The 27,175-nt window shown below is 41.0% G+C and overlaps 1 protein-coding gene across 5 annotated transcripts in view; it reads right to left on the bottom strand.

Annotated features, from left to right (window-relative positions):
- Positions 1 to 291: 291 nt before the first annotated feature.
- Positions 292 to 27,175, bottom strand: part of Dpp8 (dipeptidyl peptidase 8) — a 50,639-nt gene continuing 23,755 nt past the window's right edge. For 4 of the 5 annotated variants that reach the window (XM_035443772.1, XM_027411346.2, XM_035443771.1 and 1 more), the window contains exons 12-21: positions 26,456 to 26,615; positions 24,308 to 24,387; positions 20,404 to 20,556; positions 20,028 to 20,163; positions 18,103 to 18,248; positions 12,358 to 12,504; positions 11,040 to 11,192; positions 8,721 to 8,863; positions 7,976 to 8,087; positions 292 to 4,563 (exon numbers count right to left, since the gene is read on the bottom strand). In XM_035443772.1, coding sequence (XP_035299663.1) covers positions 4,441 to 4,563; positions 7,976 to 8,087; positions 8,721 to 8,863; positions 11,040 to 11,192; positions 12,358 to 12,504; positions 18,103 to 18,248; positions 20,028 to 20,163; positions 20,404 to 20,556; positions 24,308 to 24,387; positions 26,456 to 26,615 — 1,353 coding nt within the window. In that variant the 3' untranslated portion in view covers positions 292 to 4,440. Of the gene's footprint in view, positions 4,564 to 7,975; positions 8,088 to 8,720; positions 8,864 to 11,039; positions 11,193 to 11,813; positions 11,959 to 12,357; positions 12,505 to 18,102; positions 18,249 to 20,027; positions 20,164 to 20,403; positions 20,557 to 24,307; positions 24,388 to 26,455; positions 26,616 to 27,175 lie in introns of those variants that run through there. The other variant, XM_035443773.1, reaches the window with a different exon arrangement.

Here is a 27,175-nt window from a genome sequence, read left to right as displayed (position 1 = left end):
AGGGGGTATCTGTTACTTCCTGGCTCCAAGCATCCTCTGTCCTGGCATCTGGGCTGAGGGCTCCTGAAAACCTCGGGCAGATACTAAGCAGTGCTCTGCATGCCTCCCACTCAGTGCAGATGGCCAGTATTTGTACTGGAACTCCCACATAATCCTGCACCTCAACCCTAATATCTCCCTTCATTGTGAGCACCTGACCTTGTGTATCAGTCACTTCACAGTCGTGAGTCATCAAAGCAGAGGCTATACAGATGGAGGAGGAGGAAAAGGGGGAAGGAACACTGAAGTCAGTTCATTTCAGCAGCATCTTTATTGCAACCAAGAACCTGTAATAAAATGCAGCAAAACTAAAATGCTTCACATCACACGATTAAAAGCCATGGGGCTGAAAATGAGGAGACCCATATGCTTACTGGAGACATGCAGATCATGTACAGGTCAGCGCTGAAACAGCAGGCACTTTATGTGCTAAAATTAAAGACCCCCCCCCATTCCAATTTTCCTGAAAACAACATCAATTTGTATTAGGGTTACTTAAAACCAAACAGTGTCTACAAGGGACTTCTGGAACAACCATCCAAACTGAGCACCTTCCTTGCACTAGCGGTGGGGAGGGCAGACGAGAGAAGGGGTGGGGCTGGAAGGGCACAGTTGGGGTCGTTTCCAATTCCCTTCCATCTGCCGGGAGAGGACGATCTCACATTACGTGGTTTAGACCAGGCCAAGGCTCTTGTCTCACATCAAGTAGCTGTAAGATGGGCTCCTTGGCCTGTGCAAGCACTCTGTGTCCCTATCTCCCATGACACCAAGGAAGACATTTAGTGTAATGATTTTAGTTAACTTCAGAATGTCACAGACTCATCAGAAGTACTGCTTTGTTAATAAGCATGCTTAGCGTTGTCTTAGGTAAAATGAACCATTTTTATGTGATTTCCTTTAAAATGTTTTATAGGAATATATTAATAAATACTTCTTTAAAAACCCTGCCTTTGTTGGGCAGTGGTGGCCCAAGCCTTTAATCCCGGCAGAGGCAGAGGCAGGCGGATCTCTGTGAGTTTGAGGCCAGCCTGGCCTACAGAGTGAGTGCCGGGATAGGCTCCAAAGCAATACAGAGAAACCCTGTCTTGAAAAACCAAAAAAACTAAAACAAACATAAAAAAAACCCTGCCTTTCTTAATTACATAACTACATCGTGGCAGGGCAAGGGTGGAGCCTGGTTCTGAGTACTAACCGACTGTGGGGTCTTGGGTGTGTTTTTCTCTCTAGAACACAGTCTTTTCCCCTAGTGAAAGAGAACACTGGGTTACGTTAAGGATTTGATCCAGCTGGAAAATTTATGGTTCTGTAACAATGCGGGCTCTGACTGGAATCATCCCACCTGCAGAGAGAACCCTGTGGCAAAGGCAGGAAACACCTGAATGAAAGCACACCCCCCCTTGTGGTTCACAGCTGTAAGGGCCAGACGTGCATCGTGACTGCATCTTCCTGTGTGAGGCTTTGGGAGAGGCAGGAGTAGGAAAACCCATTATCCCCCAGATAAAGAGTTACTTGCTCCTGCTTCTGCAAGAAGAGGTCAACAGTTACCACAGATGAGCAGTTTTCTTGACTACTGTTTTGGGTTCTTAACAATCATCCAACGTAAAAGTCACCCACTCTCTGACTCCAACTCCAATCTTTACCGGACAGTTTCTTAAAGCAGTCTACAGTGACCTGACTAGAAGCACCCAGGACCTGACTAGAAGCAACTGTGTCACAATACATGCTCCTGGTCTCAACCCACACTGATGTAGCTCATGCCTGTGTGAGCAGGTTCAAGACTTTCATTTCTTGAGCTCAGGGTCCTGGATGAACCTCAGAATCCTGCCGCTCTGAATGCTGATAGCTCTACCAGCTGCTGAGTGCACCTGTCACTAAGCCTGTGAAAACCCCACTTAGATGTGTAAGGAGTGCTTTCTGGCTCTCATCAAACTTTGAGTTTCATGGACTCTTGCCTTTCTCATTTACACCCACAGTTAGAGGACAGACAGTTCTAGAGTGGCTTCTGATTGCTCCAACTAGCCTATGTCTTCCACACCACTGTAGCCAAGCAAACCCAGTCAAGCCACCTGTGTGCAAGTGAGCAAAGCACTTTCTCCCTTAGAGAAGTAGGATGACATTTAAATGACATAATTATAAATGCATTCCTGTGACAGCAGGAATGAAGGCAAGAAGAATCTACGATAAGTGAAGTTTTCTAAGGTTTGTTTGCATAAAATAAGAAATGTCTTATTACTAAGCAAAATTAAAGGTGAGAGACTTCAAAAGAGTGGCTGAGAGCTACTTAATGTCACTCCTACTTAGAATGTAAGAAGCAGCCTTTGGAGGCTAGCTGGTGCAGCAATACCACCCTCAACAGTCAAGACAGATACTTAAGTCATGAGGGAAATACTTTGTTGGGGAAGAAAAGTTACCCAAATCAGTTTAATTTAACTTTGAAAAATATAAACAAATTTTGGCACGAGAAAATGTCATAAGCATGAAAGTCAAAATAGACAATAAGAAAAAATGCGGACTCTATCATACAGCATAAATACACAGCCAGCAGATACCAGCCCTCCCTCCCCAAGGACAGAAGCCCATGGTCACCTGTCATTCCCTGGCTTCCTGAGCTGCCCACCTCTGATCCGACTGCTATCATCCTCACTAACACAGACTGCTCTTGGGAAGGGACCGGCTGTGGCAGGGAGAAAGAAACAGAGTAAGTTTTCTTGGAGTGATTTTAAAATTACTATAACTTCCTAAATACTGAAGTTTGTGATTAAAAAGGGTCAAACCCACAGGTGCCTGGCTCCAGTGGGACCCATCTAATACTGGAAGGCCCTAAAGGGCACACACCAACCAGCACTTGAAAGCTCATGTATTCCCTTCATAGTTAAGCAGGAAGGCTAAACCAGGAGAATGCCGATTAAAAAACTGTTGATAGGCCTTCAACACTGAGTGTGCCATGGTTTGTCAGGGATTAGTTTACGGCAAAGAAGTGGTCTGGAAACTTTTCATTTTAAGCTAGCAATATCTAAGTTACATTCAAATAAAAAGTTAGCTGGGTCATGGTAGCACACGCCACCTTTAATCTCAGTACTCAGAGGCAGAGGCAGGAGGATCTCGGTGAGTTCAAGGCCAGCCTGGTCTACAGAGCAAGTTCCAGGACAGGCTCCAAAGCTACACAGAGAAACCCTGTCATGAGAAACCAACCAACCAAACAAACAAAAAATTTGAAGTTTAGATTTGCAAGGTTTCTAAAGTTGAAAAGAAAAATAACATAAAGCTAGAATTATAAAAGTACTCCTCCGAATGCTGACCATGTAGCTGTGCTGGCAAAGCCTGACTTCCTAGTTCTGGTTCCCAGGCACTCAGGGAGTTTACATTTACCTGGGTTTTCTCATGAGTGCTTCTGCAGAACTATTTCTGCTCAGTTCTTAAGCAGAGCCTTGCTGCCTCCTCTCCCCGTCACTCCTTGCACCAGGGTCTCCCCACTCCCACTGTAACCCTTCTACATCCTGGAAACTATGGACCATTTTAGTAATGAAAGGCCAAATGAAAATGGACACCATTACATTTTCAGAATACAAATGAATGTGTACATTTTCTGTTCCTAAAAGGAGAGAAAAAAAAAAAAAAAAAACAAACCTTGCCTGCTAATTTTCAAACTCTTAAATAATTTGATAAATTTTTTTTTTTTGCCTGTAATTGTCAACATCTTGAGACTTGTGATTAAACTCATGCTACATAGTTACTTGCCTTTATGTGAAAGGAAACCCCAGTCCATCAGATCATCAAAGAAAAAGAAGTACTTATACTAGATGCTGTTTAAATTGGTTAAAAACTTGTCAGAGCCCAAGTAAGTATCTTTAGGAGGCCACTAAGTTATCCTTGAAAAATCATTAATGACTGGAAAAGTCATAAGCTTAATAGTAATTAGTTCATGACATGCTGGATACACCCCAAGTGACGAAGCATAAGCTATTCAGTTAGACGTAAGTGCTATCAAATCCATAACTAGTCAGAGATCCTGGAATTGAACCAAACCAATCACTACTATCATCATATTTTAACAAACTCAGAAATATACTGTAAAATCCACTAATTAAGTCCAAGAGGCTTATACTGCTAGTATATGTGAAAATAGGCTAGTGTGAATATGTGGTGCTGATGCCTTGCTTCTTTCAGTATCCTCGTGGTATTGTTGAATCTCTTGAAAATATGTCACTCAGTTCTGTGTACATGGTTAAGGTATTAGATTACTATCCATTAACTGCAGATTTCTGCATGGCACCAAATTTACTTTCAGAAGTAGATCTTACATGGCGGGTACCAAAGTACAATCATCAACTCTGGTTTCTCTATTGACTAACCCTCCTCATTTGGTTAGACAGTGTACACCCGAGTTCTCACAAATCAGAGTTATATCACTTTGAGAGCAGCAATGCGTGATCCAAGGTTCTCCTGAAGGTAGTGCAACAGATGCAGTTCATAATGTTCTCCAGACTCAGGGACTCTGATGCTGTGCCTCTCCTGAGGGTAGATCTTCACAACAAAGAGCAGAGGCAAGAAGACAGAGTTTAGTGATGCTCCTCTTCACAAAACTTTCTGGACACAGTAATGTATTTACACATTGCTTTTTGAGACTGGATCTCATGTAGCCCAGCTCAACTAAAATTCACCCAGTAGCCAAGGATAACTTCAAACTCCAGATCCTCCTGTCTCTAGGGCCCATGTGATAGGATGCTTTCCAGAGATTTCTAACTGGATTATCACTATGGAACACAGTCTCTCTGTGGTACTACATTAATTCATATTATCCCATGGCTCTTCTTATGAGTCTTTATACACCTCACTATAAGGCTTCAGGAGGATTCTTCAGTGGTTCATTGCCTGAGTGTGGTCTGTGGGCTTCAAAGAGTCCTTGGAAACCATTTCAAATGCCATACAAGGTCTAAATTACCTTTAACCCAGCATATGGAAGGTGGGAGGTGGAGGCAGGAGGATCATGAAATTAAGGCCAGCATGACCCTACATAGTGAAATCTTGTTTCAAAAAAACCAAAACAAACAACACATAAAAACTATGTTTAAAAAAATCTGTAGACACAACTGGCCTTGAGTGTGCTTATTCACTGATTTTGTGTGCTGCTCTGACAATGCAGAATTAATGACCTCAAGTGGTGTCCTTGTGAGGCATGTGGTGAGGCATTGTATTTATCCTGGGAGCTATAGTGGTCTGTATCACATAGATGTAGTAAAAAAGAAACATGCCACTATCATTTAAGTGGTAGTAAACGTCAGAATTTTATAAACTAGAACCTTGGGGTAGACATCTTTTTAACCCTTATGCTACATGATGTTTTAACCAGCAGCTCACTCCTCCTCAGCTGCATACTATTAGAGTGTGGGACTACAAAAATATGGGCACGAGGGGCTGTTGAGATGGCTCAGTGGTTAAAGAACACTGGCTGCTTGTTCTTTCGGAGGCCCTGAGCACCCACATGGCAGCTCATAACTGTCTGTAACTACAGTTCCAGAGGATCTGACACCTTCATACAGACATACATGCAAGCAAAACACCAAAGCACATAAAATATGAATAAATAAGCTGGGCATTGGTGGCGCATGCCTTTAATCCCAGCACTCGGGAGGCAGAGGCAGGGGGCATCTGTGAATTTGAGGCCAGCCTAGTCTTGAGTTCCATGACAGGCTCCAAAGCAATACAGAGAAACCCTGTCTCAAAAAATCAAGAAAGAAAGAAAGAAAGAAAGAAAGAAAGAAAGAAAGAAAGAAAGAAAGAAAGAAAGAAAGAAAGAAAGGGGCATGGGGCTTATGACTCTAACCCTAGCACCTGGAAGGCAGAAGCAGTTCAAGGCCAACTGAGACTATATAATGAGTTCCAGGTCAGCCAGGGATACAGTGCGAGACTGTATCACAAAAAAACCCAACCAACCAAACAAAAAAAACCAAACCAACCAAATAACCACCTCACCACAAAAACAAAATAAAACTGTGATACAATAAAGAGTCAACACTGGGAGATGCTAACGTGGTATTTTTCAGGTATCAATTCAAGAGTAAAAATATTTAATGTACAATGGATTAAAGATTTATTTTATGTGTATGAATATTTTGTCTGGGTGTATGTATGTACACCATGCATATGCCTAGTGCTTGAGTCCAGAGGGCAGCATAAGACCCCCTAGAGCAGTGGTTCTCAACCTTCCTAATGCTACGACCCTTTGATACAGTTCCTCATGTTGTGGTGACCCCTCAACCATAAAATAATAATAATAATAATAATAATTATTATTATTATTTCCAGACAGGGTTTCTCTCTGTAACAGTCCTGGCTGTCCTGGTAGACCAGGCTGGCCCCAAATTCACTGAGATCCTCCTGCCTCTGCCTCACAAGCACTGGGATTAAAGGTGTGTCCACCACTGCCTGGCCATAAAATAATTTTTGTTGCTGCTCATAACAGTAATTTTGCTACTGTTACAAATGTAATGTAAATATCTGATATTCAGATATTTACCTCTGTGAAAGGGTCATTTGACCCCCAGATGGGTCATGACCCACAAGTTGAGAACTGCTGCCCTATACCTAGAATTACAGATGGTTCTAAACCATCATGTGGCTGCTGAGAATGGAACCCAGATCCTCTGAAGAGCAACAGGTGCTCTAAACCCTGAACCATGTCTTCATCCCAAGCAAGGTACAATAGATTTTAATGTGACAGAGCATGAAATTTGTATAAACATGGCGTTAGCTTTCTACAAAAGCTTGAAGACTAACTCATTCCTCCCACTTCTTAACATGCACTTAGACCACATTTTCTTCATGTACTTAGATAGATGTCTCTCTATTTCTCCCTGGCTCTGTCTCTGTGTGTGTGCGCGCGCGCGTGTATGGAGACCAGAAGAGGGTGCCAGATCCTCTGTAGCTTGAGTTACAGGCACTTGTAAGCTGTCTCACATGGATTCTGGGAAGTGAACTAAGGTCCTTCCTTTGCAAGAGCAGCAAGAGCTCTTAACCACTGAGCTATCTGTCTAGTCTGTTTTCATATACTTTAGTCAAGACAACATCAGACTGAATGCAGAAACGAGACTTCTTCAAGGGAGTATTAATAAAAATAAAATAATAGCATTTTTCTCAGTAAGTTCTTTTAGAATTATTTTTCCCCAAGATAAATATGATTTGTGTTAACATAATTTATTATTATTCTTTTATGTATTAATTTTTTAAAGATTTATTTATTATATATATAGTGTTCTGCTTGCATGTCTGCCTGCAGGCCAGAAGAGGACACCAGATCTCATTACAGAGGGTCGTGAGTCACCATGTGGTTTCTGGGAATTTAACTCAGGAAGAGCAGCCTGTGCTCTTAACCTCTAAGCCCCAGAATCATATTTTTTTAGAAAGAGGGTAGCTCAGGTTTCCTCTCTATGTGGCCAAAGCTAATCCTGGAATTCTGGTCCTCATGCCTTGACCTCCTGAGTGCTGCGGGGATTACAGGTATTCACCACCACACCCATTTCATCAAAGCTACACAGAGAAACCCTGTCTTGGAAAACACAAAACAAAACAATATAAAACAACCCCCCCCCAAAAAAAACCAAAACAAGATCATGTAATATTTCCTCACCCATTAAATGGGAGAATGGAAGCAAAGGAAGACAGTGAGTGGGTTCAGCAGCCACTTCCAGGTCTACAGGCTAAACAAACACAGACACATATGCCATGTAATTGGATAAGCCCATGTTTTGGTCAGCCTTAAGCAGAATCTTAGTTTTTTATCAACTAAAGACTAGTAACTATGCCTATTACTTTAGTGTTGTTTGGGGAGAGTGCAGACACAGCTGGAAACTTAGCATTACTCCTCATTTTGTAAGATTTCAAAGTAATCTTTCACTATTTACCACCACATTGAATTTGAAAATGTGGAACAACCCACCTGTAAGTCATAGGGCTTTCCAGCCCTCACTAAAAAACTCAGCAATATACTGGTGTGTGCAAAATGAACATTCTCATCCAAGAACCCGTGTAAGAGGAGTAAGCGATTTGGTCTGGAGGAATAAAAATATTAGAAGATTAGGCAAGATAGAAGAAGGGCATTAGGGCTGACCACTTAGCTCCTTTAAACTAACAACAGGTAATGTTTTTGTACTGTTAGAACGAGGACTCATTATTTCCAGTATTAAATCTATAATATAGTAATCAGACACCACATGCAATGAAGAATGAAAAGAAAAGCATGTTCAGCTTCTTAGTATTTACTGCATGTTCCTAGAACATGTTTGTGAAAATAGTGGCTGACACAGACTTCCTTCCACTTTGACACAATTACGGACTTAAATTTCTTTCAGTGTAAGCAACTGCTTCATATATTATTTGTAAAGATAAATAAATAACCATAAATACATTAAAAAAACTTCCAATACAATATCTGAACTAGCTTTTAATTTGGCTCTGAGCAACATCCATTCCACTCTAGCAGTTTAGCAGCTAGTGGCAGAACACTTGTCTATGCAATGGTTTGGGCTCAATCCCCAGTACTGAGGGGGCAGAAAAAAGGATCTTTTTAGTATTTACAAAAGATTAATCTTAGTTTTAGTTTTTAGTATTTAGTTTTTATCATTTGTAAAGTTTTTAAAATACCATTTAAAGTTGAAAGCCTTCATTTTAAAGCATGAACTTACTCTGAGGGGAACTTCTCCGCTTGCATGGCCACAGACCCTAAGTAATAGCCCTGTTCATTCTGATCTGGGTGGCCCATATAACGTTCCGTGTATCCTGTATCATAGAAGATCCACAGAGTGACTGGGGCCCCAGCAATAGCAACCTGCGTATGACAACATGGACAGTCAGCTGTATCCCAGAAAAGAGTGCTAGTAGACAGAACTTACAACAGCAAATGTATAAGCTAAAATTATCCTTGCAAGGCTTTAGTCCCTATTACTGGGCACATATCTCAGACATGCAGAAACCTGAAATCAGGTGCCAAGGTCACAAATCTGATACTCTGTGAGTCGGTAAGCTTCATGTCCCAAAGCCATAACCCGCACTAACTCCTAAACCAGGGACAGTTGAAATACGAACTGTAAGTCTCTGTATCCAAAGCAGGTACTGAATGAAAGTGTGAAAACCAACTCCCACTGGGAAACAGGTGTGACAACTGCCAACTTCATATAAAAAAAAAGCTCCTACTGTTTCACATTTTCCTCTTCCTTTTTTTTTCTCTCTCAAAACGGTTTCTCTGTGTAACAGTCCTGGCTGTACTGGAACTCACTTTGTAGAGCAGGCTGGCTTCAAAGTCATTGAGATCCGCCTGCCTCTGCCTCCCAGGCATGCCCCACCAATGCCCAGCCAGCTTTTTTTTTTTTCTTTTCAACACAGAATTTAAACAATTGGACTATACTTAAGTAAAACTGGCCTCATTTAAGGCTCCTATGTAGTTTCATATGTAGATATTCTAACTAACTTTATTTTAAAGACAGTGTTTCATTATGTAGGCCAGGCTGGCCTCAAGCTGGCAACCCTTCTGTTTCTCTGACCCAGGTCCTAGGCCTACAGGTGTGTGCTGCCAAGCCTGGCTACTTTGTTTCTAAAGATTACTTCTCATAAACAGGGCATGCTAATATACACCTGTAATCCCAGCACTTAGAAGGTAGAGGCAGGAGGAGCCAAAGTTCAGGATCATTTTCAGCCACACCAGAAGAGCCAGCAGAACACATGAAACCTTGTCTCAAAACAATCCCCCTCAACAAAAGATTAAAGAATTTCTCATTTTAAAATAAAATCATATTACTGACATAAAAATTACTGTTCTTAAGTTTGGCCTGGTGTACCCCTTTAGTCCAGCACTTGGGAGGTAGAGGCAGAAGCAGGCGGATCTCTGAGTTTGAGACCAGTCTGGTTTACAAAGTGAGTTCCAGGACAGCCAGGGCTGTTACATAGAGATACCTTGTCTTGAAAAAGCAGAGAAAAAAAAAATTTTACTGCTCTCAATTCACTTTTTTGCTAATTTTTCTCTTATTTACACTTAGCTATTTAGCTATCCGTCTGTGCATGTGTGGTCACACATATAAGGTCAGAGTTTGTTCTTCCACTGTGTTGGGGCACTGAATTTAGTTCATTAGGCTTGCTGGCAGATACTTTACCTGCTGAGCTACCTCACTAGACCCTTTTTTTTAAACATTAAATAAATTATATTTTTATTTATCTTGTGCGTGCACAAGTATGTGTGACTTTGTGAGGGTGTACATGTGCCATGGCATGGCTGTAGAGGTAGGAGGACAACTTTAGGGAGGCTCTTTCATTCCACCACTTGAGTCCTAGGAATCAAACTCAGGCTGTCAGGCTTGGCAGCAGGCTTACCTGAAGACACATCTCATCTATCCATTCACCCCTGCTTTCTGAGTAACTGTCATCTTTATATTTTTCTTTAGTCTAAGAAAATGGTCTAAGAATTTGAAGAATTATAAGCATGTAAATACTCAGTTCACTCAGTGAGCTGGGTTTGTAGCTTGCTAGTAGAGCATATGCCTCAGTATACAAGAGGTCCTGGGTTCAAACCCCACTATTATCAAAAAATTAAATTAAAGAAAAATTCAGTTCATTCAACATGATTTTTTTGAAGTGCTGGAGATCCAGATCAGGGCCATGAACTGGGTGCAGAAATATTGAGGATTCACTTGTGGTACACACTGCTCACTGTTATTATGCCAGGGCATAGGGCAAAGTTGTAGTTTAGTAATCCAGGAAGTATATATATGTTTCACTAATCATAACTACCAATCTTTGGCATATATAAGTAGTTATAAACTGGTGCCCAAGCTGACAGCTGTTTTAAAAGCTATTTAACACTGCAGATACGTTTCCCATGCTGTGAAACACATAAACCCAACATTCTACAATATTGACAACACCTGGCCCTTCAGAAAAATCATTTCCATGTGTCTTCAATTAACAGAGAATTCTGCCCAATTACAAAAACAAATACAATAGTAGCCACATACCCTGAAGATATCCGATCTCTGCATTAATGCCATCAGGGAAAGATAGCCTCCATAAGACCAGCCATGGATGCCCACACGATCCAAGTCAATGAAGTCATACTGAGACGCTAGGTACTGGAGTCCTTCCACTTGATCATCAATTTCTATTTGACCCTGTCAAAAATGGGGGATAGTCACTGGTTTTCACACATACTAGTCTTAGAGAATTCTTTCAAAGCTGCTTCGTGTTTTACTAAAAATTCCTGAAGGATTTTATTTTTTTTTTAGATTAGAATTTATTAACAACTGATATTCTATTTTCCCTCAAGAAATTTTTAAAAAATTCATTTATAGGTAAGGGCCTGCGGCTTCTGTTGCTACCCTGTTGGGAGTTTAGTTTCCACATAGTCATCAAGTTCTTTCCTGTCACTGTCCATACTGTCCCTAGCTGCAGGGTGTCTCCCACTCCATTTGTTCTGTTGTCTGCTAAGAGGCCAGCAACTTCCTTGTAACAAGCCTTCCTCTATCCAAAGACAAAAATTCAGCCCCTTTAAGATTTTACTTCTCCTTTTAGCACTTAGTGCAGCAAAGCAAAGGCCTGAACTTCCTTTCTTCCAGCACGATACTTCTAGCAAAGCTCTGGATGTCCTAATTCTTACCAGTACCACCCAAGGTATCACTTGGCCTGCCAGTGCACACAGTTTCACTTCACTGAGCCAAAACCAAAAAATAAAACAACAACAAAAAAACTTACATGAGAATACAACATAAGGCCAAAGAACTGGCTGTGGGAGACCATCCCATGTCTTACTCAGCATGTCCAACACACTGGCAGCCACAGGGACTGCCTTACTGTGCAAAAGGAACATCGGACTGTCATCATTTCCCAAAGCAGCAGAAAGGACCTGGGGCATCTCTAAAAGGTAGCATTTAAAGCTTCCTGCAGAGAGAAAGAGGCTTGTCACAAGGAAGGAACTACCCAGTCGGTTTCCCTCTTCACAGAGGACAGAACAAATCTCAGTTATTCCGCAGTAGTATATGGGACTCTGCAAACCAAACAGGGCTGCCTTATGGCTAAGATCAAAACAGAAACTGCCTTTGTTTGTGTCAAAACAAAAATGCCTTTCGGGCATTTTTATGCAAAAGTAGCGGTACCTCAGCTCCTGGGAGATATACAGGTAAGACAGGAGTGAGCCTAATGTAAACCAAACTGTACCTTTTATCCCACTGCTCAGTTCTAGCACATTCTCCTTCACTGTCACTCAGGACCTCCCCCAACTCAAATAAAGTGTAAGAAAATGAAAACATATGAAAAAGAAAGTGTTCTATGCTCACACACCATTTTATATTTAAAGGCGCCTTCAAATTTAAGACCTCGGTGACAGGATCCCCTGTTGTCTATCACCACAACCACATAACCGAGGGAGGCCAGGGTGTTCAGGCGGAAATACTTGACTCCTTTAAATCGATTGTTCACCAGCTGTACCTGGAAAAGAAACATATCTTCAGTGAATTATGTGGCAGCACACAAAACATGAGATGGAAAGACACTGCAAACGTTAGAAAGCTGAATGTACTTACTATTATCTTGTCTTTAAAATGTTAAGTATGAAGCGATACATTTTTAAATTTACTCAAGTGTGTATGCTGCTCCATGCTTAGTTTCACTCTCAAACCCTCACAGCAAATACATCACAACTGCAGAGTTCATTCTAGCTCAGATAATTAAGATTTAAGTAAGGTAAGAGAGTAAGCTGTTCAATTATATACTCCGAAGAAGAGTTATGCCACTCAAGTAACAGTGAAAATGGCAAATTAAGAATATCTTCAAGTCCCCATCTGGAGTTGTTGCTGAGTGACAGTGGGAAGATGTGGTTGTTTTTGTTTGTTTGTTTGTTTTTCAAGACAAGTTTTCTTTGTATAACAGCTCTGGCTGTCCTGGAACTTGCTCTGTAGACCAGGCTGGCCTCAAACTAACAGCCTCTGCCTCCTGAGTGCTGGGATGAAAGGCATACAACACCACAGCCTGGCAAGATGGATCATTTTAATGAACACTGTGATCAGCCTAGTTATCTTTTGCCTGTTAGACATATTAGTGTGAAAGTATCATAATTTTAAAATTATTTTATCGCCCTCAAGACTACATACACTTCAGAGTGACCAAGAACATAAATGCATCTTGGTGCTTAATTAGAAATGGAATTGTTTCTAGTGAAAAGATGATTCAGTCACATCCAGCATGTTCATGTTTCATTTAGCTCAGGGCACTCATGAAATGGTGGTCCCATGGGATCACGATGGAGTTGAGAACCTCCTGTCATCTAATGACAGCACAGCTGGCATGACACGCACATTACTCCTGTGCTTGGGAGAATGACATGTAACCCAGCTACTGCACTGCCAGGGTTATGAAAGAGAGCACATGTAATTATGCACTTGAACAATGGCTGGTAAAAGATTACTAGGTTACTGGTGTATGTGTGTGTTTTGTTTTGGTTCTGGTTTTTTGAGACAGGGTTTCTCTGTGTAGCTTTTAGAGCCTGTCTTGGAACTAGCTTTTGTATATCAGGCTGGTCTTGAACTCACAGAGGTCCAACTGCCTGTGCCTCCCCAGTGCTGGGATTAAAGGTGTGAGCCACCACCTCCCAGCTGGTATATGTGTTTGTATATGTGTGTATCTGGCAAAATGTGGGGATTGAACCTAGGGCCCCACACATGCTAGGCAATCACCACTTTGCTACATCCTCAGCTTCCCCTTTACTTCTATTTTTACAGACAGAGTTGCTAAGTTGCCATGGCTGGACTTGAATTCACTGAGTAGATGAGTCAGGTTTTGAACTTTGAATCCTCCTGTCTCTATCTCCATCTCCCCCTAAGCTGGGATTGCAGGTGTGTACCACTGGGTCCCATTTATGATATTTTAATCATTGTTTGAAGTGTCTTCCTGCTAATGATAATGGAAAGAGTTTAGGGCCAGGTGGTGGTGGCGGTACACACTTTTTAACCCCAGCACTCGGGAAACGGGGGCAGAGAAATCGCTGAGCTCAAGGCCTGTGGTGGAATATTATTTTAAGATGCGTTACATTTGTCGGGTGGTGGTGGTGGCGCACACCTTTAATCCCAGCACTGGGGAGGCAGAGGCAGGTCTATGAGTTCAAAATCATCCTGGTCTATAAGAGCTAGTTCCAGGATAGCCTTCAAAGCCTGTCTCAACCCCCCCCCCCTTCCACACACACAAAAGAAGTGTTACATTTGTTTATGCTGTGGAACATTTGTTTTAATGATGCAAAGATGCCTGCCTAAAACACCTGATTGGTCTAATAAAGAACTGAATGGTCAAGAGCAAGGCAGGAGAAATGATAGGTGGGGCTGCCAGGCAGAGAGAATATAGGAAGAGAAATCTGGGAGGGGCAAGATCTAGGAGTGAGAAGAGGAATGGATGACATTAGGCGCCTGCCACCCAGCTACACAGCAAGCCACAGAATAAGAAGTAAAGAAAGGTATATAGGATAAAAATAAAAGTCCAAAGGCAAAAGGCAGATAGGATAATTTAAGTTAAGAAAAGCTGGCTAGAAACAAGGCAAGCTAAGGCCAGAAATTTATAAGAACGAATAAGCCTCCATCTATATGTATCTGGGAGCTGAGTAGTGGGCCCCCAAAAAGTAAAAAACTATAGAGGCCAGCCTGGTCTACAAACATGTTCTAGGATTAGCTAGGTGACACAAAGAAACCCTGTCTTGAAAACCAAAACAAAACAAAAAGATTTTTAGGGTTATTTGTGTAGCTCAGTCATGGCCTGGATAATTAGTATGCAGAAAGTCCTGGGCTCAGTGCCCAGGATCATACACACAAGATTCACATATAAAAACAATATGGTTCCACTGCAGCAGCCTTACCCATCTCCATGTGTGTTGCACATCAGCACTGTGTGAAGAAGTCCCATCAAGTGTGCCAGCTAGGTCTGTATAAGCATCTACTCTATGCTCATACAATGATAAAGTAGCCTACTGACATTTCCCAGAAAGTTTCTGAGCTGTAAAGCAACAAGTGATTGTAATCGGCAGTGCTGGACACTAAGATAGATATTGAAAAGAGGCTCTGATAAAAATGGGAGGGAGCCAAGCATAGTGGCACACACCTTTAATCCCAGCATTTGGGAGGCAGAGGCAGGAGGATCTCTGTGAGTTTGAGGCCATCCTGGTCTATAAATCAAGTTCCAGGCCAGCCAGAGCTACACATTGAGGCCTTATCTCAAAATAAACAAACAAACAAACAAACAAACAAATAAAGGAGTGAGGGATGGAGAAATGGCTCAGTGGGTAAAAGGCCTGCTGTGCAAGACTGGTGACCTGAGTTTGATTTTTTGGAACCCATTAAAGGTAAAGAGAAAACTGCATAAAGCTGTTCTCTGACCTCCACATGCACTGTGGTGCCCACTCCCTGTGTATCATGCACACACACATATTCATACAAAATAACGAGAGGGGGTGGGAAGGTTGGGTGCACTGAGGCCTGTAGTCTCAGCCACTGAGGAGGCTAAGGCAAGAAGACCACTTGAACCTAGGAGTTCTGACTAGCCTGGGTAATAAAGTGAGACCTCTTCTCACAAATTAAAAACAAAGCAGGGAAACTTTTTATTAAAGCAGCCAGGCCATTTCCTTGCCCACCATACCATGTGAGGCTCTGCTTTAACCAAGGCACGGAACTGGAGCTCCCTGGTAACTGAGGAGTCTGTGTCTTCTCTCCTACACACAGCTGCTACCATGTATCTGTATTCTGTGAAATGTCCATTCAAATCTCTGGTTATTTATTTATTTATTTATTTGTTTGTTTATTTATTTATTTTGGTTTTTCGAGACAGGGTTTCTCTGTGTAGCTTTGGAGCCTATCCTGGCACTCGCTCTGGAGACCAGGCTGGCCTCGAACTCACAGAGATCCACCTGTCTCTGCCTCCTGAGTGCTGGGGTTAAAGGCATGCGCCACCAATGCCTGGCTTGATTTTTTAAAAACTCAGTTATTAGCACATGATGGGAGATGTCCTTCTATATATGTTTCTCTTATTGGTTGATGAATAAAACACTGTTTGGCCAATAGAGGCAGGAATATATGTGGGGCTAGAAGATGAGAAGAATTCTGGGAAAGGTAGGCAAAGTGAGACGGAGAGGGACACCATGTAGAGACCAGGAAGACAGGATGTGACAGGCATTCTCTGGTAAGATAAGGCCATGTAGAAATACATAGATTAGTAGTTATGGATTAATAATTAGGAGAGAGCTAGCCAATAAGAAGCCCTAGTCATCAACCAACAGTTTAATAATTATTTTAAGTCTTTGTGTGTTCATTTGGGGCTAAAGTGGTGGGACCTGGCAGAAGAGAAAAACTCTATCAAGAAGCACATATAAGCAGCATTAATTGGACTTGGAGTTATCAATAACAAAGAAGAGGATAGGAGGTTGTGAAAGAGATAGGGTGGGAGCACTAGGACAGACAGACAGAATCAGCAGTGGATGGATATGCCCAAAATGCATTGTATAAATGTGTCAGGTTTTAAAGAAAAAAAAAATTACTAAACAATGCAGTTGTCAAGTAAAAGTTTTTCTTTTCTTTTTGCTTTTTCGAGACAGGGTTTCTCTGTATAACTTTGGAGACTGTCCTGGAACTTGCTCTGTAGACCAGGCTGGCCTTGAATTCACAGAAGATCCATCTGCTTTTGCCTCCCAAATGCTGGGATTAAAGGCGTGCACCACCACTGCCTGGCTTAGATTCAGTTTTTAATTCTTTAAAAAAAATCTATTATTACAACTGTGGGGTATGCATGTATATACTGCTTATCTATGAATGCATCTGTGGGGGAGGGGACAGTTTTAGGGCTTGTTCTTATTACACTGTGGCTCAGGTAATCTAACTTGGACTGTCAGGTTTGCATGTGTGGCAAACTCATTTACCTGTTGAGTCTCCTTGCTGATTTCTAAAAGTCTCTCTCTCTCTCTCTCTCTCTCTCTCTCTCTCTCTCTCTCTCTCTCATCTCACTATGTAGACCAGTAGACCAGACTGGAGATCTACCAGCCAATACCTCCAGAGTGGTGCTGGGATCAAAGGTATGTGCCACCATACCCGGCCTAGTTTTTCTATTAAAATGCTGGAAAGAGGGCTGCAGAGATGGCTCAGAGGTTAAGAGCACTGACTGCTCTTCCAGAGGTCCTGAGTTCAATTCCCAGCAACCACCTGGTGGCTCACAACCACCCATAATGAGATCTGGTGCCCTCTTCTGGTGTGCAGATATACATGGAAGCAGAATGTTGTATACATAACAAATAAATAAAATTAAAAAAAAAAAAAAAAAAGCTGGAAAGAGCCAAGCATGTTAAGTGGTGAGAGAGAGAAAGGGAAGGAGCAGACCCCACCCTGCCTGTCTGTGCTCTCTGTGTCTAACATCATTGCAACAGTTGCCAAACTGGCCTTCCTGCTTCTAGTCTTACCCTCTATATATCTTCAGGCATAAACAATAGTATTTTCAAAATGTAAATGAGGTTATGACTGTTGCCTGGATCCTTCCTACTTCTATCATTAGCCTTCACCAAAAACATTTAAAAGCCAACCCCCACTTTGGCACTGGGGGTTGAATCTAACATCCCAAATGCCAGGCCAGTGTTCTCCAGTAAGCTGAGGGCTAGCCCAAGGTGGCCTCTGTGGCCTTTATGATCTTAGATTATGTGGGCCTTGGGTGATCTGAGTCTACTGCTCCCCTCCCACTGTGAGCTAAGTCCCATCCTGCACCAACAGTATCAAGGGTTCTTACTCCAGGACCTTGTTTATTGTTCCTTCTGCCCTGGAAGAAGGCTGAACAGCACCAATTTCTTCTCAGTGTGTATAACATAGGACCTCTGTTACTATTTTGGGAATGAATGAATACAAATGTAAGTTACTAGAGATTTGATATTCTCTTCTGAACTCGGCAGGCATTAGGCAGGCACATAGTGCAGACATACATGCAGACAAAAATACTCATACACATAAAATAAAAATCACCTAAAATATATATATACATGTATGTATACATATTTACATGCGTTTATATACTCACCTGGGGACCACCATATATGAAGAGCACAGTGGGATATTTCTTTCCAGGTTGTAGGTCATGAGGCTTATATAACATCCCATACAGTGTAAATCCAGTAGTACTTTCAAAAGAAAATATTTCTGGAGGGGTATAGTCAGGAAGAGGACCTGTGGGTAGCAACAGAGCTTGTAAAGAAGTTCTCAGAGGCACTCTGCAATCTGAAGTTAAAGAAGAAAGTATTGAAACGCAGCTCTTCTCCCCAACAACCACCATCCTTCTTTCAGGTTAATCAGTTTATTGTTTATCTAAGCAATAAACAGGCATTTTTAAACAAAATGAATGAATACCAAATTGTTTTTTTTTTTTTCAAATTCAGACACATTGAATCTTGAATAACCTTTGGAGTCTAGGAAGTGTTTATATGCAGAACTAACCAAATATGTTGTGCTAAGTTCAGTCGTCACTTTTTGGTAGTTAAACCATACACCTGATCAGAAACAGGCAGGCATGCATTTCAAAAAAGTTGTGGGTAGGGAACAAGAACCTTATATTTAACGTAGTTATTTTAGCCTGTTTATAGCAGGTGCTCATCAAAATACACTTGTTTCTGATCAATTTAGCCACCACCACCCGGCTACATTTTCTTTTAAAATTTATTTTTTTAATTATTTATTTACTATTATTAATAATAAATATTCTCTCCTGGCCTCTATGGCACACATGTGGTACCCACACTCACGTGGCACCCACACTCACATGGCACCCCCACACACACACACACTCATTCACATAAATAAAAATTTAAAGAAAGATGGTGATAGGTAATCTTATCAGTTGTGAAAATGAACCTCTGGGCATGTATGTGAGGGATTTTATAGATTAGGTTAATTGAGGAAGACCCACTCTAACTGTGGATGGTATGTTTCAGGCTGGGGTCCCTAACAGAATAAAAAGGAGAAGGGGAATTGAGCAACAGAATCCATCTCTCTCTGCTTTCTGACTGGATGCAATGTGACTTCCTTCATTTTAGACTGTACAGTATACTGTGAGTCAAAACAAACCTTTTCATAAGTTGCATTTGTCAGTTCAACTTATAAGTTAACTAATACAGAAAACAAGCATTAAAAAATAGATCTCGACGGGCGTTGGTGGTGCACGCCTTTACTCCCAGCACTTGGGAGGCAGAGGCAGGTGGATCTCTGTGAGTTCGAGACCAGCCTGGTCTACAAGAGCTAGTTCCAGGACAGCCTCCAAAGCCACAGAGAAACCCTGTCTCAAAAAACAAAACAAAACAAAACAAAACAAATAGATCTCATGCCTGAAGTACTAGCACTTTTGAGGCCAAGGCAGGCTAGCTTGTGTTCCATAGTCAAGCCTGGACTACAGAATGAGAGCCTGTCTTTCTACAGTGCTCTTTGCTCTCACAGTGAGCAAGTGTGCTGGCCACTATTAAGATGGCTATGCAAAGACTTTGAAACTTAAAGCAGTCAACGGGTTATTCCCTAAAGGGTCATTCTCTATGCTCAAGGGGTCTTACTAAGTTTAGAATACATTATCCTTTTTGTTTTGCTTTGTTTCTATGAGACAGAGTTTCTCTGTGTAACTCTGTCTTGGAACTCACTCTGTAGATCAGGTTGGCCTTGAACTCACAGAGATCCACCTGCCTATGCCTCCCATGTGTTGGGATTAAAGGCATGCACCACCACCTCCAGGCTCTTAATCTGCTTTTTAAAAAGGCTTTCTAGACATGCTCCTGCTTAGATGAGAGGAAACCCAACTCATTCAGCAGTTTATAGAACAGGAAGTGAGGTCCACCTGAAGCTCAGCAGCTCAGGGACAGGCAAGGCTGAGCAATGAGAAGACAGCCTAAGAGACAGACACAGGACACCAGCACAGTGCATTCTGGTACAAATCTTAGGTAAACCTGGGTTCAGGGAAAGGAGTACCTGCTGAATCCAAAATGGTGGCCCAAAATTCCTTTGTTTTATGAACTGGGTCATCTTCAGGACTTGAGAGTTTGTAGAGGGACACACAGTGTGGATTCTTCTGGTTGCTATACTTACTTATGAAGAAGTCACAATGCTAGAGAAAAGAGAGACAATAACAGCTTTCCATAAGAGAGGCAAGGAAGGCTACCCATGGTTACACACACCAATGCTAGGGCAAGAGGACAATGGGAGTTTGACAGCTGATGCAAACACATAGTGCTTTTCCTAGACAAGGCTTCTGTGGGCCAATGTCACTGTGGGCCAATGTCACTGCTTTTCACAGTACTCAAAGGGAATTTCTATGACAGGATCCCTCCCAACCGGGACAAAGTACCTGGCTGAGGCAGCAGGAGTGTGAGTAGCCTCGGTCAGTCAGCCTAACCACTTCGCCAGGGTTTGCATAACTGGTCACATACAGGTGATGCTCCAAGGGAGAGTCCTTGGTGCCTTCAAAGTATACCAGCTTTCTGACTTCATCAATCCAGATCTGCAAAAATCACAGCACAAATCAGTATCAGCCAAGTGCTGACAAGGCCAGCAACACACAGACAGTCCCATGTTGTTCACAATCACCGGATTCCTCTGACCTGGGCTTCTTTTGTCTTTACTTTGCTACAGATGACAATGTAATTGGTTTTGTTGATGGCTAAAACCAGATCTTGCCCAGAAGGTAAAAGGCTGAATCACACATGATTGGGATAATGTCCTGATCAGATTGCATTGTGTACTTCCCTTAAAATATGGGGATTATTTCCTTACAACAATAATAATAATTCCTCAGGGGGAAATATCCTACATCGTACCTCATTTTGCTCCTTGGAAGAGATTAACTATCTCTCTCTTGCAGCCAGTGCAGTGTTAGCTTAGTACTTTTTTAGATCTTTTATACAAATTTGCAAAAGCGTTTTATCTATCAGGTTGAAAAATAACTGAAATCAACTAGCTTCAGTGACAGTGTAGTTTATAAATAAGCAAGGGTAAGATTTATTTTAAGCATTGATACTGGATATGATACAGTGTCCCCAGCCCTGGATAAGTTCTTTTAAGTTACTATCTAGAACTGAATTCACTTAATATTCTTGCCAAATTATAGTAATATAAATGTTTTTCTTTCATTGCTACTTTAAAAATATTCTACTAGCCTATTGAAAATTTTCTATAATTCCAAATGTCTTATAGAGAGAAAAGATAAATTCTAAAGTATTATAAATCTCTCTTTCTCTCTCTCTCTCTCTCTCTCTCTCTCTCTCTCTCTCACACACACACACACACACATACACACACACCTTTCATTATTAACTCTCTAAAGTAGATTCATCCATTCCTAAATGAATACAGTTGCTCTGGGAAACAAACATTCAAGAATCCCCATAGGCATGTATTATCTCTCCAGAAGGTCAGGCTGATTTTACAGCAGAAGCAGCAGGGACTCAGGCCTTTCTACACTGACTTGACAGCTGATGCAAAGACACAGTGCTTTTCACCCCCATCTGCAAGGTTCTTTACTTTGTTTCATGTAAGCACTTATTTTCAATAGGATTAGAGTCTCCAGGAATGCTTGCTGAACAGATTGCTGGGTCCTACCACCAGTTTCTGAGGAGGACTGGGTTGAGCTGAATCTGCATTTCTAGCATGATCCTACACGATTTGCATGTTCCACCCATGGTCTGGGACCACACTGAATATCCCCCTCAACAGTAAGAGTTACATGAGCTTAAGCCTGAGAGCTTTATGCAGTTGTTGCTGTGAGAAGTCTGAGTAGAACAGAATGACTCGTAAAAGTCGAGGTAAAAAGGCAACATAAATACAAACAAACAAACAAACAAAGCAAAGATACAGGAAAGAAGAGGAATAATTTGAGAGGAACAAACATCACAAAATTTAACGTGGCTCAAAAAACTCATGCCCACATGGGTGAACAGAAGTCATTAAGGTTGCCCAAATAAGGGCCTTTCTGCTTATGTGATTTTGGGATTTATGTCAGTATCATATAGTAAGTAGCTCTTAACTCCAACCACTACAATTCATGGAATTACAAAAACATTGTTTTGTTTTGTATATATGTCTGCCTGCATGTGTGCCACAGCATGCATCTGGCACACAGAGGACCATATGAGGGAGCCACATCTCTCCTTGTACTATGTAGGTTCTAGGAATGTAGCTCTGGCTGTGAGACTCGGCAGCAAGCAACGGTACCTGCTGAGACATTTTGACGGCTTAGGAAAATCACATGAATGTGATTTTTATTATTAGAACCTAGAATTCCACAATGAGATTTCTTCCCTCAGGCATTAGCCAGAGGTAAAACAAACAAACACACAAACAGTATTTGGATATGTAACCTGACAACTATGTGAGACCCTAGTGAACTCAGACTTAAAAGGCTGCCCACAGTAAGACTTTATTTTCATGTGCAGTTTTAGACTCCAGGAGGCAGGCACTGAGGCCTGTGCTGAGTAGCACATCTCCATGGGGGTGTCTTACCCACACTAGTCTAAGGATTTTACAAACAAAAAAAATAGGGGACCAGAATTTGTGTGTGTTTGTGTGTATGTACATGTTCATGTGTGTGTGCTCATACATGTTGAGGTGTGTGTTCACAAGTGTAAGAATGTATGCTCACTGTGTGTGTATGTTCAGTTAGAGGTGGGTGTTAGGCAGGCCTGTATCATGCAGGCCCTGGAGAGCAGATCGCAGGTACTGTGCTTGTACCGTAGCTGCGTCCCCAAACTGAGCCATCTCCTCTTTATTCCACTTCTTCAATCACCTCAGAGGCCATCAGTATTTCTAAAGATGTCAGAACATGTAATATTTCCAAAAATTTGATAAAATCATACTCAGGCCACTACTAGATCCTGGTGGCACACATCCATTGAACTGTATGAGCCAGAAGGAAGGAATTTCTAGAGATCGGATGAAACCAACTGAAAGTAAAGGCAAAGGGCCTTTCAGTCAAGGCCTGCCCGCCTGCTCTACAAAGTGAAGCTCAAGGCCAACCTGGGCAACTTTGCAAGACAGACCCAGTCACAAGATAAACAGACAAAAGTAGCTGGGATGTGGCTTAACACTAGAGCACTCGCCCAGCATTGCAGGCTGAATTTGATCCCAGTTTTGGCCAAAAACTTCACAATCAAAGGTTCTCAATGAATTGTTACAGAAAGCCACATGCTCAGAGCAAAGCTCTTCCCTGTTAATCTTAGTTCAAAAAACTTAAATCTGTGACATAAGACAAAAACAAGTGAATGAAAGAAAATTTCTACCCTCAAGAATGCTAAATATAATTCCCTATGTCCCTATGTAAAAACATGAACAGTTTATTAAACCTAAAAATTTTCAGGTTATACACTAACTCAAAACTTTTTAAATCCCTAAACATACAAATTGTTTCTTTACTAAATGGCAATAATATATTTGAAAATGGAGATCTTGGGCTGGAGTGACGGCTCAGTGGTTAAGGGCACTGGCTGCTCTTCCATGGTTCAATTCTCAGCAGTCATACGGACTCACAACTGTCTACACTGTCAGTTCTAGGGGATCTGACACCCTCTTCCAGCCTCCATGGACACTAGGCAGGCATGTGGTGCACAGACATGCATGCAGGCAGAACAATCCTACACAAAAAAATAAAAAAATAACGGAAAATGGTAGTCTTTAGTAACTGGATTCATCTTATCTTATACCTATAAAATAAGTGAGCTTGGGCTGGAGAGATGGCTCAGTGGTTAAGAGCACTGGCTATTCTTCCAGAGGACTCAATTCCCAGCACCCACATGGCAGCTTACAACTGTCTGTAACTCCAGTTCCAGGAGATCTAACACCTTCACACCAATGCACATAAAATAAATTTAAATAAACTAGTTTAAAAAAATAAGTGAGCTTTATAATTTTTTAATTTTTTAAAAAATTTATTTTAATTTTTTTTAAAGACAGCGCCTTACAATATAGCCCTGAGTGGCCTAAAACTTGGTAGGTAGACCAAGCTGGCCTCAATCTTACAGAGATCCACCTGCTTCTGCTTCCCAAGTGCTAGAAGTAAAGCTGTGTATCACCATACTCTGATTAAACTGAGATTCTTCTTTTCTAACAACTTGTATATTCTTCTAGGCCCTAACTTAATATTGTAAAACACTGGGGTCCTACATACTTATATACATACATATATTGTATTATTCATTTTTTTCTGCACTCTATACAGAGCAGAGGCTGACCAAACACATCAGTGGAATAAAGAGTCATACATTAGATCCATGCCGGCCAAGAACTTCCCATTCACCACTGGTAATTGCTATTTCTTCTTTGATAGGACACTTGAAATCACCTGAAGATGAATACAATCAACATTTAGTACTTTATTCCAGATCATAAACAAATGAAACAATATAGAAAAGTTTTCTAAACTGTCTATTCCAAAAAGCTACAATGAAACAAAAACAAAAACATCAAGGTTAGGTTTGCCATAATGAAAATGTCTTGGAACTAGATAAAGACAACAGTTGATAATATTGTACTAAATGGTATTGAGTGACAAAAACTTACGTTCAATTCTAATACAGCATGTATGTGTTTGAGAAACAAAGAACACAAATGGAAGATACCACTTTACATCTATAAGGGTGGCTATTAAAAAAAAAAAAAACCAACACCTGGGTATAGTGACACACCTTTAACCCCAGCACCTGGAAGGCAGAGACAGGTAGATCTTGGTGAGTGCAAGGCCAGCCTGGTCTACAGAGTGATTTCTAGGACAGCCAGAGCTATACAGTGAGACTCTGTCTTCAGAAAAACCAAGGAAAAATAAACAAACAAATTCACAAGTCAGAGAAATAAAACATAAACATATAAAAGCAAGAAAACAGAAAATAACAAGTATTGTCAAGGATATAAAGAACTAAAACTTGGGGCTGGAGAGATGGCTCAGGGGTTAAGAGCACTGACTGTTCTTCCAGATGTCCTGAGTTCAATTCCCAGCAACCACCTGGTGGCTCACAACCATCTATAGTGGCATCTGATGCCCTCTTCTGGCATAAAGTCGATAGAGCACAAATATACATAAAATAAATAAATCTTTCTTTCTTTCTTGTTTTTTTTTTTTTTTTTTGAGACAGGGTTTCTCTGTCACTTTGGAGGCTGTCCTGGAACTAGCTTTTGTAGACCAGGCTGGTCTCGAACTCACAGAGATCCTCCTGCCTCCCAAGTGCTGGGATTAAAGGCATACGCCACCACTGCCTGGCCATAAAATAAATAAATCTTAATGGAAAAAAAACACTGTACAAACAAATGTGACATATACTACAATAGAATATAGTCTTAAAATATTTATTTTTATTGTATGTGTATGTGTGAATGCCTGCATGTATGTATTCACATGCATGTCTGAAGACAGAAGGCAGCATTGGATCCTCTGGAAATGGAGTTATGGGTGGTTGGAAGCTGCCATGTGGGTGCTGGGAAGAGAATCTGGGCTCTCTGCAAGAGCAGCAAATCCTCTTAACCATTGAGCTATCTCTCTAGTATCCCTATATAAATTTTATTTTGCAAAGTTTTTAAAACCTAGTGGGGTGGTGTAAGCTTCCCATTCTAGCACTTGAAAGGCAGAGGCAGATAGATCTCTGCCAATCTGAGGACAGTTAGGTTTGCATAATTAGTTCTAGGCTAGCTGGAGCTACATAGTGAGACCATGTCTACAAAAACAGTTATTTAAATAAAAAAAAAAAATAACGTGGGTTCATTTTTTTTGTACATGTGCTGATGAACCAAGTGCATGTAGGTTCATTTTAAACAAATTAAAAATTGTAATCAAGGGCTGGAGAGATGGCTCAGAGGTTAAGCGCACCGATTGCTCTTCCAGAGGTCCTGAGTTCAATTCCCAGCAACCACATGGTGGCTCACAACCATCCGTTATGAGATCTGGTGCCCTCTTCTGATGTGCAGATATACATGGAAGCAGAATGTTGTATACATAATAAATAAATGAAATCTTTAAAAAAATTGTAATCAAGGCAAAAGTGTCATAAAAATTGGTATTCTAATCACTTAAAAATTACCCACTATTAATAGCTTAATATGTATTCATTGAGGATTTGCTCAGCTTTTCACATGAATAAATTTGTATTTCAGTTAATATAATGGCATAAATCTTATACACCAAAAAAAAAGTTCTGGTGCTTATAAAGACTATAATGAAAACATTATGGCTGTGGGAGTGGGAGAAGATCCCTGTCATCAGGCCTGATACCCTGAGTTTGATCCTTGGAACTTACACAGTGGAAGGACAGAAAAGAGTCCCACAAGCTGTCCCCTAACTGCACATGATTGCTCTGTGATCAATTATACAAAACAAATAAAATACAAAAACATTAAGTACACAAATAAGAAAGGCTTCTTACTTGGGGCAGGTAGTCCACCGCTGGATCGTTTATATTTGCTCTCCTTTAAAATGGATATGATTTTATACAAATGACGGAAACCTGTTTTGCATTCAGAGGCAAAAATAAACTCTATTTCATCTTCATGAGTTTGAGGGAAAACATGAAAGATATCGTGGATCTGTAAAATGAACAGCTTAATTTTACTATATGCATTAATAAATATACCACACAGGTCACCAAATGAGAGAAGAAAGAATTACTTGAAATACAGACAGTAATAGGTTTTGTCTGGGCCTTTTACATTTATTTTACTCTTGACAAAGATTTCACACACTCAGAGTAAGTGTTTCCAAATGGAAGAAAGCAAAAGAACAACATGGCCAAGGCTGCTGCTTCCCAGCTCTGGGATATCTGGAGCACATGAAGCTTGTGCAACGGCATAAATCTTATACACAAGCAAGGAGGAACAACATGCTTTACTTTTGTTTTCCAAAGAGAAGTATTCTAACAGTTGAAGGAAAACAGATGTTCATCTGTTTTGGGTGAATCACAGGAAGCCTACTTTCAACTACAGAGAGACAGAAAAATGTTTTTCTTTTATATCTAATTTTTATGTTAAAATGGAAAATGCAAAACTCAATTAAAAACTAGTATATTTGATATAGTTTGCTAACTTAAAAGGATGTTTCTAAACACAACTCTTGGAAGCACAGAGGCTGGAGCTGAGGCTATGGGCTC

This window comes from Cricetulus griseus, chromosome 4, assembly GCF_003668045.3.
Source record: "Cricetulus griseus strain 17A/GY chromosome 4, alternate assembly CriGri-PICRH-1.0, whole genome shotgun sequence".
Classification (NCBI taxonomy): domain Eukaryota; kingdom Metazoa; phylum Chordata; class Mammalia; order Rodentia; family Cricetidae; genus Cricetulus; species Cricetulus griseus.
The sequence above is the reverse complement of the archived record's forward strand: the minus strand, read 5'-3'. Positions and strand labels throughout refer to the sequence as shown.